Below are 16,517 nucleotides of genomic sequence, written 5' to 3' on the forward strand. Positions count from 1 at the left end.
TTGCCAGGAGTCTGTCAAATGTGGCTATCTCGTAATGAATCACCAGTGCATCTTCTGGCTCAGCAATTGCCCTTTGATCACAGCCCTCTGCAAAAAGCTCTATGTCCGTTTTCTCCCCTCCTCGTGGTACAGGAAACTTGGGGAGTTTTCCCAATAAGGGAGCATTAACCAATTGTGTTATGGTGCTTCAAGGCTCCTTGCTTTACCTGGCCCCAGGCTGGCAGGTGTGGACAGTCCTGTGCTCTTGGGAGCAACCACTGCTGTGAAGGATGTGGAGCAGGGATGGGCAAGACCTATCCAGAGATCTTGAGAGAAAGGGCCGCTGCCCTGGCATTGCCTTGGCTGTCAGGCCCCAGCCAGCAGCACCCAGAAGTCAGTGTTGTGGATGGCTCCATTCCATGGCTGTGCCGGTCTGGTCTTCATCTTCCTCCCCCTGCATGAAGTCATCTCCCAGTCATCCTGGGCAGGTGACAATCAGAGCCCAGTCACTCACACAAGACTCAAGTACAAATTTATCTTTATTCAATGCCAGATAAGAGCCCCCTAGGCTTTGTAAATCACTTTGGCTTGTGGCTTTCAGGTTTCAGACCCTCTCACCCCACACTGAGATGCTCTTTCCTCCTCTGACTGCTCTCCTGCTGGCAGCTCCCCAGGGCCAGAAGAGGAGACAGTTGACCAGGCCCTCACTTCACTCTGCCCTTGGCTCCCCAGTTGCTCACTCCTGCTCACACCTTGCCATCAGTGACTGTGGGCACGAAGCTGACAGGCTGGTAGCCTGGCTTATCATCTTGCTTGCGGTAGTACATCCGTGTCACCACTACCAAGATGAATGTTTGTGGGATCAACAGTTGCATGTTCATCTCTGGAAGAGGAGAAGCCTTCAACCACCACATCCATTCCCCACTCCCTGCCATGCAATGGAGATGATCATCGGGGAGCACCTGATGCTGCTCCCCTGCTTCCCGACTTACGTTGTGACCTGGCCTTGGAGGAGAAGGGTGGTGAGCAGGCAATGTTGCCGTTGTTGGCCAGGACGCTGAAGATGGCAGGCTGCAGTGCCGTCAGGACAAGGAGGATCTGCAACCATCAACACTCAAGGTGGTGGGGGGTGTGGTGTTGCCAGGCTCCTACCCTTTGTCTTCCCCACTCTCCTGCAACCACACCTGGCTCCTGCCCCGTCACCCTCTCATCTTGTTTGTGCTGGAGGAGCCCCTCACCTAAGGGGTAGCCAGGCAGAACAGGGGCTCACCTGGAAGGAGAAGAACTTGGCACTCATGTTCTGCTCACGCAGGTGCAGCCGGGCCTGCCGGAAGAGGATGCCCAGAGCCCACAGCCCGAAGAGGGTGGAAGCACCAGTCAGAGTGTTGATCCAGAGGGCCACGCTTTCTGCTGAGATCTGGAGGGGACACAGAAAACACACCTGGGCTGACCAAGCTGCTGTGCAAGGCAAGAACTTCATCCTGCCCATCCCCATGCCCTGGCACTCACATCAGCAGGGTTGTAGTTCCCATCAGCAGCCAGGATCAGCCCCAGGAAGACAGCAGCTGCCTTAAAGAAGGGGTACTGGATTGTCCCCAGCATCATCAGTCGAAGTTTTCTCCTGGTACAGCAAGAATGATCAGTATCACCCTGAGGTTCCTAAGCTCAGGGCCTTCTCTTCCATCCCCAGCAGAAGCAGGGTGTGAAAGCCTTCCTCAGGAGCAGGGGGTTTAACCTGGCTCTTCCTTACCTGCTCATAGTGATTGGGGGCAGGCAGGGGCAACAGCAGCAGCAGGGGCCAGTACTAATCACCATGGGCACATCCTTCAGGGTGCTGAGCACTGCCTCCTTTCCCCCAAAGCCCTCCACCATGACCAGCATCATGAGGTAGAAGCAGACAGCAAAATACCTAGGGAGGAGGAGGTGGAAGTAAGAGGGAAGAGGAGGGGCTCCCCAGTGCCCCTGCCTCTGGGTAGGTGATACTGACCCTGTGGTAGCCATCTCCACCACCATCATGGAGCGTGGGATCCACAGCCCAAAGCAGCTGACCACAGACACAACCTGGGGAAGACACAAACTTGGCACACTGACGCTCCCCCACCCTGTGGGCTGGCACCCCTTGGGTGGCCCTGGGCCCTTAGGGTGATGCTCACTGCAGGGGCTGAGCTAGTCCAGCAGAGGGTCTTCATCTTGATGGGGCAGCGGATCTTGCGTGTGAGATAGAAAGCCTCTTCCACGTAGATCACAACTGACAGCAGGGTCATGATGGTGGCAAGGCCCAGGATGGCGAGCTGTGCCAGGTCCAGCTCTGCAAGGGAGGGGTAAGAAGCCAGCTCCATCTGGTCCTCTGCCCTCTGGGGCCACCACGGCAGGGAGCTGCCACCTGACCCACCACTACACAGGCTTGGGAAGCCTCTTGCCCTATCCTCAACATGTCTGGTCATGCCAGAGCTGATGCTTCTCCCCCTCTGCTCCGATGTTCTATGTCACCTGTCCCCATCCCTACAGGCCAGGCTATGTGGTGGGAGGCTGAGACTCAAGCAGCACCCTGCTGCCTCCCCCTTTCCTCGGGGTTGCTCCCTCCCTGCACCCACTACAGCCACCCTACATCCTTCATCCCTGTCCTGCTCCCACCAGTGGCAAGAGGAGGGTCCCCCCGCTACCCAGTCCCCCCACCTACGGTGCAGCAGCTGCCGGGAGGTGGGCGGCAGGGAGAAGCACGCTGCCGGCACGCTGAAGTTCCTGATCAGCATCTCCACCAACGGGCGGGAGAACCTGCGGAGAAAGGCAGCGGTGCGCAGGGCTGACAGCGCCGTGGGGACACCCAGCCCCACGGGGTCCGCAGGGTCCCCCGGCTGTCTTGCCTCACCTCTAAACGTCTCCCTTCCTTACAGAAGGAATAACCCAAAATCCTGCTCCAAAAGGTTGGATTTGTCTGGCTGCAAAGCAGCATGGGAGTACCCGATCACCCACCTGGGGTCATCTGCTAGCTCTATGGTGGGGTCCATCCTGCTCTGCCTCTCCTCAGCTCCGTCCCAGAGGCTGCAGGGCTGCTCAGCACTCCCCTCGCCGGCCCACGGGGTCAGAGTCCCCAGGGCAGGGACTGCAAGGAGGCCGCCGCGCCTCGTTCCAGTTTAACCAGCAGGCTCCAGCACTCCCCTCCCTTTCCCGCTGCTGTCTTGCCCACCCGGTTATCGACCCGAGGTGCTGGGAGAGGCTGCTGGCACCCGCGCCTGCGCTGCCCCGAGCCTCGGAGAGCAGGGCACCTGTGCTGGGGTGACGCTGCCTACGCACCCCCTGGGCCGACCCGAAGATGGGCTTGTGGTGCCCGAGGTCCCTGTAGTGCCATGGACGCATCCTCACGTCCCTTCAGCAGCGCTGGCCGGGTGGGAGGTGATGCAGCGGGGCTGTGGGAAGCCTACCAGACCCTGCACGACTACACTGAGGGCCATGCAAGCAGTTTGCTCAGGTCCCAGCAGCTCTCTTAGTGACGCTAGAGGGCAGGGCGGGCCCAGTGCTCAGCACCCCGGGCTCGGACAAAAGCAGAGCCCAGGACGGGAAAGGGGGCAGCGGGCTGGAGGGGACATACTAACCGAGGAGCTGGGGTCTTAGGCACAGGAAGCAGTGTGTGGTCGTTGTAGGTGGATCGCAGCATCACGGGTCCCAGCGGTGCCTGTGGCTCCTGGTGTCCTTCCAGCACCCCAACGAAAACGAGCACTGTTTTGTACTGTGTCCCCAGGGGCCTTCAAGCAACCAGGTTTTGCCCCTGTTGCAGTGGGCTCCTGATAGAGCCTGAGTGACACCAGCACCCTATATGGGTCCTCTGCACCCTGCCATGGGAGCAGGGTACTGCAGCTGTCATGGGAATGGGATGAAGAGTGGGGGTCAGGGCAGAGGTAGCATGCTGCAGTTGCCAGGGAGGAGGGGGATGGTGTGGTTGCCATGGGAATGAACTAGGGGGATCTGTTACCTGTGGCTGCAGTGGGAACAGGATGCCATCTGTCCTGCAGAGGCCAGGACCCTGCAGCTGCCCATCCCACCAAGGAACTTCTTATCCCTCTTCCTTTCAGCACCCTCATATGCCTAAGCTGGCTGGTTTTAAGCCATGACCTGAGCCCCATCCCCGGAACACAGGGCAGCAGAGCAGCTGTTGCATGCCAGTGTCTTTGAGACATTAGAGCCAAGCATTCACCAGCTCAAATGGTCTGGACCTGCATCCTCTTCTCCACAGCTGCCACAGCCCTTGAAGCTGAGCAACCCAAGGCTTGCTTCACACTCTCCACCTTTCTCCCATCAGCTCCTACAACAGAGCTGCATCCACCTCTTTGTCCACCTCTTCATCCATCTCTTCATCCTCCAGCATCACTATACCCAAGCCCACCCCATCCCACCTCGTGTGGGGCCAGGACACATCCATTGCACCCTCCTGCTGTGGACAGCGCACTGTGGGTCTGGGAGTCACCACCCCAGAGCTGGCCCCAGGGGACTCAGAAGGCTCTCACCCCTGCAGCCCACAGCCCAAGCCCTCCCTGCACTGACAGGACAGGACATGCCTGTGACTTGCTTGCCCTGGCCTGCCCCAGGAGCTGGCAGGGATGAATGTGGAGAGAGGAAATGCAGTGGAATGGGGCAGCACAGGGTTCCCTCACCTCCTCTCCTAATTCCAGCCTCTGTCCATGCTTGGGATGGGACATCTTGCAGCTACCAGGTCTGTGGCCACCCTTCTGCCCCAGTCACCCTTCTCCAGGCTACTGCCATAGCCAACAGCTGGCAGGGCAGGCAGGAGCCGGGGAGGGTTAGCATCCCCTGCCATGAGCAGGGCAAGGAGGCCATGCAAGGCTGTGGGCAAGCCTCAACCTCAACCTCACCCACAGACCCCCACAGTGCTCCAGGGCAGAGCAGCACCAGGCATGGGGAGTCCCTTCCCTGTTAAAAATCCCTCATCAGACAAGGAAAATGGAGCACCAAGATGGAAGCCACACACTCACCAACCCAGGGCAGGGATGGTTTGAAGGCTGATGCCCCCCTTGGCACCAGGATGGCTGTTTTGCCCCAAGTTTTGGCAGGGGGGCCAGTGGCAGTGCTGTCCTTTGCTTGGTTAGCTTTTTTATATTAAAATAAAGTCTGACTATTGAAATCCTGCCCAAAAATAATAAGCCAAGTGGACTCTCTCAGTGTGCCTGCATCACCTACGCTGCTGCACTGTCAGCATTCCCCAATACTTGGAAAAGTACTCAAAATGCAAATATTTGCATGGATTTTCAGACAATTTTCCACCCGTCTCTAATTCCCTGTGGTTATGGCCAGAGGGACCAACTCCAGGTGGTACAGTGGGCTCCCAGAAAACCTTCACCAGCTTCCCCATGACCAGAACATGGCAGGGAAGGAAAATCCTTATTCAGAGCCCTTGTAGGAACTGACAGGAGGCCAAAACATATTTTCCCCCAGAACTGCTGTCCCAGGACACAGAGGGATGGACCCTGCTCAGGAGGATGGAGTAGCCAGGACATTCCCTTTCTCAAGGGACATACCTTGCTCTGCCTGGTCCCTGGTGCCAGGCAGTACCAGCACTCTGAGAGCAATGGGTAGGTGCCTGGCTCCCACCACTAGGCGAAACCACACTCCATAGGCACCTGATAATACAGATGCCCATGCTCTGTATGGCCACAGATGACGCTGATACCCCCAACGCCAAGCGTTTAGGGGACAGAGAGGCAGCATTGCTGCCCTGTCGGTGTCCCTGCAGAACCCCCCACGAGCTGCTGAAAGCAGTAGGGAGGGTGTGACTTAAGAGAAACAAATAAAACACCGAGGTCAACCAGACTTGTGAAAAGGACAGGAAAGCCTTTCCCAGGGCTCTGGCCCCCTCCAGCCCCCACAAGCTTGGCCCCAGTGAAGAAACCACTGCTGAGAGTTTGGTAGAAGTGAATGGGAGAGTCAGGTCCTGCTGGCAGCCACACAAGGCTACTGCCACCATCCACCTTCACATGCCCTTCCACAACTACCCAGCCCAACAGCCTCAGCTGTACCCATGCAAATCTGGCAATGCCATGCTCACCACCAGGCTGGAGAGAGGTCCTGGGCCCCTCAGTGATCCCCCTGCAACAGTCAGTGTGGGGCCATGGCAAAGGCATCAGCCCTGGCTCCAGAGTGGCAGAGATGGGGCTAGCTCCAGGCCTGGAGCCACCCTGCTGATAGGGATGTGAGGGAGCCCTGCCCATGGCTGGCCTGCAGATAAAGCCTGTGTGCTCCCCACCGATTGCCCTGGGAGGCAGCAGGTGGGGTGGGAGCTGCTGTCCCTGGGAGATATGGTAGGGAGGGACCAGCAAGTGAGGGGAGCTGCTGCAGGGGTGTGAGACATCAGGTGCCTGCAGATCCCCTTTCTCTGGGTAGGAGAAGGCTCCATGGGTCTCCCGAGAGCTCAGCTGTGGTGGCACAAGATGTGAATCCCTTGGCAAAGAAGTAGCCCCCCTCAAATCCTCCCTTCCCAGTGGAGAGCAATCCCTCTGCCACTAGAAAACACCTCCCAGTGCCTTGCAAAACCACAGGGCTACGTCATGGGCTCGCTATGAGGCAGGGTCAAGGAGCCCACAGTGCCTCAGTTTCCCCATCTGTAAACTGGAGCAAGAGCCCTGTGACAGAAGGGCAGAGAGAGCTCAGCTTCCAATTGCTCTGATGCCCAGGGTCAGACTTATGCCAGGTGTTATTTATAGACCACACTGGCATTTCACTTGGGGACACACTGCCCTCAAATACAGTTGGCTGCCTCCAGTCTGCCTCAAGGTCACCATGAGAAACGCAGGCCTCAGAGGAACTCAACAGAGTAGTCCTGCTGGCCTCAGCCTCTTCTCCTGGGCTGAGGAAGAAGGGAAAATCCCCTTTCTTCCAGCACACGGGGGTAAGAATCACTCCTGCCAGAGACACCAGCCCTGAGCCTCCTGCCCAGCCACAGGCAATGGGACACACTGATGGGAGTGGCCATTAGCCAGCAATGGCAGGGCAAGGCTGGAGGCATGCAGCATACTGATGGTGTCCCCCCCAGCAAGGGCTGTGTCACCCATGTCCCCCTGGGCTGGAGTGCAAGGGAGAGCTGGGGAATTTTGCATGCTGCTTCATGGAAATGCCAGCCCCCAGATGTCTCATCATCCTCTCCCTCGCCCTCTTGGGAGGCAGAAGTGGTGCAGAGGGTGTGTGAGCAAAATCCTTCCCATACTCTGCTCCACACCAACCCCAGTTCTCAGAAACACTGCCCGGCTGTGGTCACAGGGCCAGGCTCTTCACAAAGTCCTGGTGACACCGCCAGGGACCCTCCTGCCCCCACCCCAGGTAGGTCTGGGTGTCACCATGGATTCTGCCACCTTGACCATACTCCCATGCCAGAGGGCCAGGCTGGAAAGAGAAGTGAGATGTTGGCACAACCCAGGGGCATCACCACATCAGTCCCAGAGCACCCAGAGGGGTAACCCCCGGGGAACCTGCTTGCAGACCCCCATAGGCCCAGCTGCAATTTATGTCAGCAAACTGCTTCTTCCCCAAACTGCTGAGACTGTGTACAACCATAGATGTTCATGGAAAAGCCATATACAACATACACCTCTATACCTATGTACTGCATAGGATCCTAGAGAGTGTACATCAGCTGCAGTGAGCTGGGCTGGGTGTGCCCTCAAGAGTGGAAGAGCTCATCCTTACAGGCTTACTTATCGCCTGAGTAGTAACCTCAATCACGCCTCCAAACCAGTGCTCCCAGGAGACTCCTGCCCAAGGGTCCCTCTAGTCCCAAAGGAGATGCCCACACAAGGTGCTGCCCCTTGCAATGCCCAGCATCCCATTACTCTCACTCTGAGGGTCTGTCTTGCAAACAGAGGAGGAGGATGGTGAGTCTTGTCCCTGGTGTGGGAGGAAGGAGAGCCCACTGTAAGCAGGAAGAAGCCCAGCAGAAGCTGAATGAAACCCTTCTCATCTGGACTGAAGCCATCGAACAAGCTTTGATGGCTCTAGCCTTCTTCTCCCCTTTGAACAGAACCTCACAGATGGGGCACCCGATAACAGCCCCTTCTTCTGTCCAGCCCTTCTGGCCTCCTTTCTGTTTGCTTTTCCTCCCAGCAGCCCCACGTCCGACGGTGCCGCACTTGGCCGGAGAGAAAGCAACCAAGCCCCAAACCATGGGGCTTGGTGTGGCGAGAGCTTTGTCTCCTTCAAAGGGGAAGAACAAACAGTCGGCGGTCCCCAACCTGGCTTGGGGGGATCCTGAGGAAATAAGGCAGTCAACACCCTCAGGCGCCACTTCTTCCCTGCTCCAAGGCTTCAGATGCAAAGAAGCATGAGGCTGCTGTAAGGCAAGGGCTGCATTTCCAGCGGGTGGCCCGGCAAAAGACTGAGCTGCTGCCAACCTCTGAATGAAAAGGCACCTTCTTTGAAAAACAGAGGTCTTTTTTATGCCACGGCCACCTAAACATTTACTTTTTTTGAGAATGAGGTTAAAACGCACTTGGTGTGGGCTGAGGGTGTTTGCTTTGGTCTGGAGTTTATTTTCATACTTGTCTGTTTCCTGAAAGAAGCTTGCAGGTGAAAATTCTGAAGCTTTTAAAAAGCCCTGCCTCAGACAGACAAATATTTTCCCAGAGAGCCAGCAGAGACACAGTGTATTTATAGAAGGGGGTGCTGCTTCCCTGATGGCCCTGAGCCCTCCCAGCTCTGCAACACACAGCCACCAGCTTTGGCCACCCCATGGAGACACCCACAACGGCCATGGATCAGTCTCACTCACAGGGGGAAAGTTCTCAGCCCTCAGTGGATCTTCTTCATCAGGACAAGGCTGTCCCTGAGCGATGCTGCCTCACGTCGCAGGTGGGAGGTGGAAAGCATCCTGAGCACAGCTTAGTTGGAACCAGAGAGGACACCTCCCTTCCTTGCCTGTCGCCTCCACTGGTGCCAGATCCACACCAGGGAGCCAGGCAAGTACTCCTGCCCTGCTGCCTGCTCCCTCTTGCTTTGGCAGGCAGCAGGCAGCGGGGCGGGAGGGGGTGGATACGCCCAGAGAGGTGTGGGCACACACGTGGGTGCCCATGTCAGGTACACGTGGGGATAGGGGTGTAGAAGTGGATGTCCATGTGCATGTCTGTGCCCATACTCGAGACAAAGATGAGTGGGTGCCTGTGGTTTTGTCCACCTGTCTGGAGTCTAATCCTGTGACCACAGTATCTTACAACACCCAACTGGGTGCAGGGAGCTGAGGCAAAGGATTGTGGGGCCCAGCATCACCAGGTCTTGCTCACTGGCAGCAAAGCAAAGCTCAGCCCAGGCCAAGCCTCTCTTGTAGGTCTCATTGCCACATGCCCCTTTGCCCCTTTTGCGTCATGAGGTAATAAAACTTCCAAATTCACATCTGGAGGAAGCTGTAAAAAGTGCTGGGATGTGCACAGGCAAAAAAAGGTGCTTCCTCCAGAAAGGGCTGATCACACCCAACAAAACCCTCAGCTGCACTCAAACTAGGATGGAGCCAGGGAGGGTACCTATACCAGCACAGGGAGCTCAGCATCCCCGGGGGCAGTTCTTGTGAATAGAGTGAGGCAAGCAGAGCTAGAAGAGAGGCTGGTGCTGGAAACAGAGCCTGCTGAGCCTTCCTTTACGAGCCCTGAAAGGAGAATGTAGTGAGGTGGGATACAGTCTCTCCCAAGCAGTGATAGGATGAGAGGAAATGGCCTCAGTTCTTACCAGGGGAGGTTTAGATTGGATATTAGGAAAAAAATTCTTTACTGAAAGAGTGGTCAGGCATTGGAACAAGCTGCTCAGAGAGGTGGTGGAGTCGCCATCCCTGGAGGTGTTCAGAAAACCTGTAGACATGGTTTGAGACATGGTTTAGTGGGGATGGTGGTGGTGGGAGAAGTCGGACTTGATGATCTCAGAGGTTTTTTCCAACCAAAATGATTCTATGATTCTAAAAGTCAGGAGGTAAGAGCACATACCAGCCCACTTTTCACTGGGGAAGTAGGGAAAGAGGAAGGAGAGGTTGTTTCCATTGGATTGACCAGAGATATTTTGAGCAGCAGGAAAGACTTTGACTTTCAGGCCACATCAAGACAAAAGTACAAACTGACTGGGTTTTTTTCCCTAGCATAAAGTGAGCTTTTCCCACCTAGCAGGGGTCCAGCCCTGCCATGTGAGCATCCCAAAGGACACCTGCTGAAAGAAGGCAAGGATGGGCAAACTTGTGCCTCTGCTCAACCCACCATGGACATTTGCTTTTGGCACCTCATCCCTTGGAAGGGGACATGGGAGGCTGTTGCAGCCCAGGCTGGCGCAGGGCAGGCCAGCATGGATGGGAAGGCCAGCAATTTAGCAGAGGTGTGGGGCTGCTTACCTCTTTTTTCCCAAGAGCTGGGAAAGTCATAGCCCTTCTCCAGGCACACATCTCCCAGATTTGCCCTTGAGGCACTGAGCTGTTTCACGTGCCCTGGGGAAAAAAATGCCCTGGCTCACATTTAAACCAACTGTGCCTGCTGCCTGCCTGTGCCTGGGGACAGGGGCTGCCTACCAGCTCCAGCCCATGGGTTTCATCTCAGCCCCTGGGATGGCACAAGAGCCCAAGGGAAAAGCATGAGCCCAGCAGGGCTGTGCCAGGCACTTGAGTTTCAAAAGCATCCCCAGCCCTCTGACTGCTGGAGCCATACCAAGCTCCCCTGGTTTGAGCACCACATCTCAGCCTCCACTCTGCCAATTAGCACACAAGGCACATGGCATCGCCTGGGCCCCATGGCACAAAGCTGGCATGCAGGCAGCCAGGGGCAGGTGTCCCAGCCACTGCCAGCTCAGATAAGGGGCAATTAGCAGGTAGGGAGAAAGCTCCAGCTCTCCCCGCTGAGCCCTGCTGTGTTAATCCCACCCCAATTAAAGCCCCCTCCTCGCCTTTGGATATTGCTGTGAGAGATTAATCGGCCCTAAAACAAGGCATTTACAGCAGGTGACAGGACAAAGCCTTGCAAAAGGCTCCTGCCTGGGAGTGTTTAATTACCCTGACAATGGTTTCAAAAGCAAAAAATGCAAGGAGGCAAGCAGAGCCCTGCAATCAAAAACCCACAGAAGCATTGCCTTAGCCTGCTGCTCCCAGGTGCCCAGGGCCAAGTGCCTGCAAGGTACAATCACTTCCCTGAGAGCAGCATCCCTCATCCAGCCCTTCAGGGGACACTTTTTCCCTGAAGTGCTGCACAGGGTGCCGGCTTCTTCTTTATGTTGCTTTTGTTTTGTTTTTTGTTTTGTTTTTTTTCTTTTGTCCTTTGGGCTACTCTTTTGGCAATAAACACACTTTATAAAAGCATATAGTGGTGGACAGGTCTAATCTCCTGAGTCAACATGTGTCCTTATCGTGGAGGGTGGTTCCCACTGAGCAGGCTCTGGCTGTCCTTTACCCAAAGGCAGCAGGATGTGCACACACTGCAGAGCAAATCAGAGGCAAAACTTTCCTGGGCTTTCCAGCCCCTTCTTATGTCCTCCAGGAGTGAGGAGAGAGGGACTTTTTCAGGACTGGCCCTGCTAGAGAAGTACAGCAGTTACTACAGGATGCCACAAAGCAGACCCCTCTCATCATATCTTGATGTCCTTTCATGGCTCCATCCATCTTTTGAGCTTGTCTTTCCAAGGCTGTTTTGTAACAGTCACTTTCCTTCTGGTTACACAATCTTCTCAAGTGAAACACCACAAATACTGGATGGCATTGCTCACTTTCTAGGATTCAAACCACCGAGTCTGGAAAGGAAAAACCCCAACATCCCCCAGCTGTGGCAACTGCTGATTCAAGAAAAGTGTTTGCGAAATTGCACACAAAGGACTATGCAAAATGACCTGAAATGCCTACCTGGAGTTGCACTGAAGGACAACAGAGAAGGGCTATGTGCTGTGCTCCAGATACAGACCAGCAAGGGCCATGATCTAGAGGCAGAGATCCTCAGGGCTGTGTTCTAGCTCCTGCTTTTGTCCTCTCTCTATCTGCTGCTGTATTCTCCCTTTCCACTTCCCACCACACAAACTCTATGCCACTTGTGATGCTGCAGTGCAGGGGATAGGTCCGTGGATAGCCACCAAACACATGGGCTTTTTGCGGAGATGCAGAGCCAGACAGACCTTTGATGTGCCCCAGGGCAGTCGTGCTGCATCCCCCTGCTTTTCCCTTTGCTATTGTGCTCACATCCTGAGCTTGTTTGTACGCTCACCCAGGCCCCCAGCCCCGCAGCCCCCCTGCCGCAGCCACAGCCGCCCTGGCCGCCAGATAAAAGCAGCCAGGCTCACCGGGCAGAGCTGCTATCAGAGCAAGGACAAGCAGCACAGTCCCACAGTGCAGCCACTGAGATAGCAGGAGCTCGGCCAGGCTGACCCCACACCACTCAAGGCTCCAGGTCAACAACAGCTCCTGTTAGATCTCCACCAGCCCTGGCTGCCTGCCACAGGGCTGCCTGCACACTTTCGTCTGTTGGCTGCAGCGGTATCAGCCCTGTGCACACCAAGGATTTCTTTGTCCTCGTCCTGCTGCTCTCCCCTTGGCTGCACCTGGGGAGGGCCAGAACCATGCCAAAAGACTTTAACGGATGGGCAGGAAGCAACATTAAGGCCTTGCTCCTTGCTAATTGCCTCATCTCCCTGTATATTTTGAGCAGGGATAGAGCAGGGATAACTGCCCACCCTGCCCCCTGTAGGCAGGCTCACGTTATACAAAGAGCACAAAGGGGTGCCCAGGACTTTGGGGTTAAAATCCCAAGAAAACCCAGCAAGCAAGGGAGCCTCATTGAGAAAGTCAGCCTGTTTTAACCCTGTTAAGACAGTGTACAAATGTGACCCTCTCTGCTGGGCCTCCTTGTCAGCCCCTGGCAAGCAGACCAGGGATAATGAGTACCACCACAGTCACTTCCCTCCTTGTGTGGTCTTTGTGGTGGGATAGGCAGGGGAACATGACCTTCTTCACCGCAGGGAGGCAAACAAATCCCACAAACCCAGACGTCTCTGAGGAGGGGGTCCATGGGATACCCCAGGTCTGCACATTCCTAGGAATGAGGGATCACATTGTCCTTGACCCCACTTCTCTCCTCCAGGTGCTTGATGCTTTCTGGTTCCTTTCCAGCTGATAGGCAGGAACAGCAGGCCAGCTGCAGACAATGTGGAAAGCCAGGCCGGACCCAGGTGCTTCCCCAGGAAGAATGCAAACGGGAGTGCTGTTTTGAAGGGAACACAGAGCTGTAGCCAGCTTTCAGCCTTACCTGCTGTGTTTCCACTCCCTTAAACACCTTCTCCCAGCTGCATGCAACCCACCCCTTACCTGCTCCACAGCTCCTTTGCTACAGGAAACCTCAGATCCTCTCCCAGGTGCCTGTGCCTGATGGGATCTCTCTCCCTCCTCAGGCTGCACTGCAGCATGTGCAGGAACTGTGGCTGAAGAATTAAGAGTTCCCAAGCATGGCCATGTGCATCTGGATTGCCAGGAGTGAGCAGGATGGGGTGACCTCTGTCAAGGCAGCATGGTGGCTTTACCGGCAAGGGTCAGATCCAGCTACCTCACCCCTCTTTCAGGCATGGCAATTGAGAAATGCAGCAGCAAAGGCCAAACCCATTAGGTCTTAGAAGACCTCTAGAGAGGATAGGAATACTCATGCTGGAGTGAAATTCTTGGATATCACACTGCTGGTTGGGAAAGATGGGAGCAGAGAGGGCAGGCTCTCCCAGGAGCCATGCCTGCCAGCCCCAACACAGAGCAGGGCTGCAGCATGATTCCAAGGTTGCAACAAAGCTGTATTTCCCAGCTACCTTCTGGGGCCTATAATAACTGATTGCATCCCAGTGCAGCCCATGAGTTGACCAGGAAGCACAGCCAATGTATTGCTCAAATCTGTTCCTAGGAAGGCACTTTTCTGTGTGGCTGTGATACAGAGGCAGTGGCTCACAGAAAAAGCAAAAGATCAAAGTCTTTCTTTCCTTGTCAGGTGTCTGTTGTCTGCCTGGCCCTGCACCCTGGGGTGCCTCACAGCATCTGTTTCAGAGTGTACAGCTCATAAGAGCCCTTCAACTGCCCCCCCTACCCCACTGGGCCACTGCATCTCCCACAACCCTTGGCCTCAACCTCACAGGACAACACCATGCTGTAGCACTTGGCTCTTGGCTTTTCCATGCCTTCCAGATCAGTCCCAGCATTTCTTGCCATAAAAGTGCTCAAACCACCTCCCAGTGTTGTTTTTGATAAACTGCTCACAGAGCTCAGGGCATCCTTTCTGGCCTGTTTATCTCAGTAGCTCTTGTTTTGCTTCTGCTTTTCAACTGCCTTCCCAAAGTGTGGGTAAGACAGCTGATCACACGAGGGTCAGCCATGCTGTAAAAATGAAGTGAAACTTATTTTTCTTCCCATATATTGGTCTCATAGTTCAGCATTAATCCTGCAGGAGGGACACTGTCACATCATGAGATATTGCTCAAATGAATGTGGAGTCATTTGAGTTTGAGTCAGAGGACTCGTGAGCCCCCAGGACTTCAGGGAAAACAGAGACAAACACCTCCTAAAACACCAGAGCCAAGCTACAATGAGGAGGAGCACCATGATAGAAGCTAGGCTAAAGCGAGGTGTCAGAACAAGCATGGATGTTCCTGCGCTGAGGTATAGACAGAAGCTAGGCCAAGCAGGGAGCAGAGTGGGCAGAAGCAATCAGGACACTGGTGCAAGTTGCAGGTACCTATGGCATGGTGCATCAGGGCTTGAACAACAGTGTTGCAGGCAGCTTCAGAATTTAAATGCTCCTGGTCTTTAGGAACCAGAGAGAGATCTCCAGGTTGCTTGCTCTTGACTTTTATGGGCCTGACCTATGCTAAAATTATGCACATAGAGACCATGCATCTTGCTAGGATGAGGGTTCAGAAGTCAGCAGGCACCGATCCTACATCCCCTTCCCTCTTTGGCCATTTCCCAGCTTTGATTATCTCTGTGCCTTGCAAAGATTTTTGGCCGAGCTGGGCAGTCTGAGCCCCTGGGCTTAATATCACCCACAGTGCAGGCACTGCTTTGTGCAGTTCGTGGTAACAGGCCTGAGGGAGATGGCACTAGCCACCAACAGCTGGTGGCCCACCAAGGGCCACTCCCCACCTGCAGCCAACACAAGGTAAAGGGAGCTCAGCTGCTCTCGAGTACCACGTTGCAACTGAAGAACCTTCATTTTCAGGTGTTTCACTGCCAGTGCTGGCAGAGTTTCTAGCTTCTCTTTTTCCTGACAGGTGTAGAAATGGAGAACTGCTCAGCACACAGTCAAACATACTGCAAGAGGGAACAGAAAACACCTGCAACCAGTATCTGTCATGGCAAGTCAAGGCTGGCACAGCAGGGCACACAGCAACTCTTCTGCTAGCTGGAAGGCATACACAGCAGATGGAGCCCACAGGGAGAAATAATTCAGACTGCCCCTTTCCTGGCTTACATTTCAACCTCACTCTTAGGAACCTTCCAAGTTCGAGCTCTGTTTCAGGCATCCCTCCTCCCAGAAACACTGTTCTGGCTGGCCATGATCACAGCCCTGTGTCTGGCATGACGTGCCCAGCCAGCACTCACCAGTAGTGGCACTGCCAGAAGCTGAAGGCTTAGTGAGAAGCCTAGGAGGAACATCATACCTAACATGACAACCAGGGCAGAGCTGGGACTATTTTCCCTGGGTTATACTTTCCTGAGGAACACACCGAATTCAGACATTGAGAAACAATTGGAGAATCCAGTACTGGCATCAGCACACCTGGTGATGGATGGAGCTGGAGAAGGCAGAACCTCAGCGCTGGAGCCTGGCTCAAACCTGCTCCGCCAAATGGAGCTTCTGGGTCTGTGAGGTACATCTTGCCCGAGAGCCGCTTTACTGCTTGTCTCCCGGCAGCTGCATCAAGTTGCAGATCTAGTTAATCCCCCACTTTATCAGCACAGGAATGTTTTGCTTTTCACAAAACATAATCCTCTTTGCAATCATGTGTTCTGCCAAACTACAAACTTTCTTCTCCTGTCCTTTCCTGGGAGAGGATTTGAGGCAATAATCCAGGCCTGCCGATTTCTTTCTTTAATGAGCAAGGGACAAACAAGCATAGCATTGCAGAACATACACACACCCAAACCTTGAAGCATTCCCTGGTTCCAGCATGCCTTTGAGGGGTGCCCTGAGCTGAAGAACCCAGGCTGGAAGTCATGACTTCTATTTGTGCTGGACCCCAGAGAGACAGGGCAGAGCAGAGGCCAGCTATAGCCAGGGCCCACTCATGAGTGTGGGCAATTCTTGAGACAGCAAACGTCAACAAGTGTTTGAGGAAGGTGAGATGAGGTCTCTTCCAACCTGGTTGATTCTATGATTCTATGTTCTGCAGGGTCCATGTAGGTAAGATCTTGATTATATTAGCTGAAAGGAAGAATCACACCCATTTTAGTCCTGGGGAAGCTGTGACAGAGAGAGATCCTGACAGGAGACCCTTTGCAGCCTCAGCTGGTGCTGGGCCAAGGTGGAAGCTTCAATCCAGCATCCCACTGACAACTGGAGATA

At 54.8% G+C, this 16,517-nt stretch overlaps 1 protein-coding gene across 2 annotated transcripts; it reads right to left on the reverse strand.

The window, feature by feature from the left end:
- Positions 1–536: 536 nt before the first annotated feature.
- Positions 537–6,099, reverse strand: SLC51A (solute carrier family 51 subunit alpha). 2 transcript variants are annotated; one of them, XM_054386094.1, is made up of 10 exons: positions 6,038–6,099; positions 3,573–3,669; positions 2,660–2,754; positions 2,133–2,287; positions 1,967–2,040; positions 1,730–1,888; positions 1,489–1,600; positions 1,250–1,396; positions 972–1,077; positions 537–862 (listed from the first exon to the last, which is right to left on the reverse strand). In XM_054386094.1, the coding sequence occupies exons 2-10, from the start codon at positions 3,632–3,634 to the stop codon at positions 726–728; spliced, it is 1,047 nt and encodes a 348-aa protein (XP_054242069.1). In that variant the 5' UTR covers positions 3,635–3,669; positions 6,038–6,099; the 3' UTR covers positions 537–725. The 2 variants fall into 2 exon arrangements, with proteins under 2 accessions (XP_054242069.1, XP_054242068.1); XM_054386093.1 differs by lacking the exons at positions 3,573–3,669; positions 6,038–6,099 and adding an exon at positions 2,953–2,987.
- Positions 6,100–16,517: the final 10,418 nt, after the last annotated feature.

The sequence above is a fragment of the Indicator indicator genome, chromosome 13, assembly GCF_027791375.1.
Source record: "Indicator indicator isolate 239-I01 chromosome 13, UM_Iind_1.1, whole genome shotgun sequence".
In the NCBI taxonomy this organism is placed as follows: domain Eukaryota; kingdom Metazoa; phylum Chordata; class Aves; order Piciformes; family Indicatoridae; genus Indicator; species Indicator indicator.

Bases quoted from the DNA above. Each gene is read 5' to 3' on its own strand.
- SLC51A (XM_054386094.1), bottom strand. From the start codon at position 3,634: ATGCTGCGATCCACCTACAACGACCACACACTGCTTCCTGTGCCTAAG. The intron at 1,889-1,966 runs GTCAGTATCACC...CCTCCTCCCTAG, and splicing joins GTGGAGATGGCTACCACAGG to GTATTTTGCTGTCTGCTTCT. The intron at 1,078-1,249 runs GTGAGCCCCTGT...TGATGGTTGCAG, and splicing joins CCAAGTTCTTCTCCTTCCAG to ATCCTCCTTGTCCTGACGGC.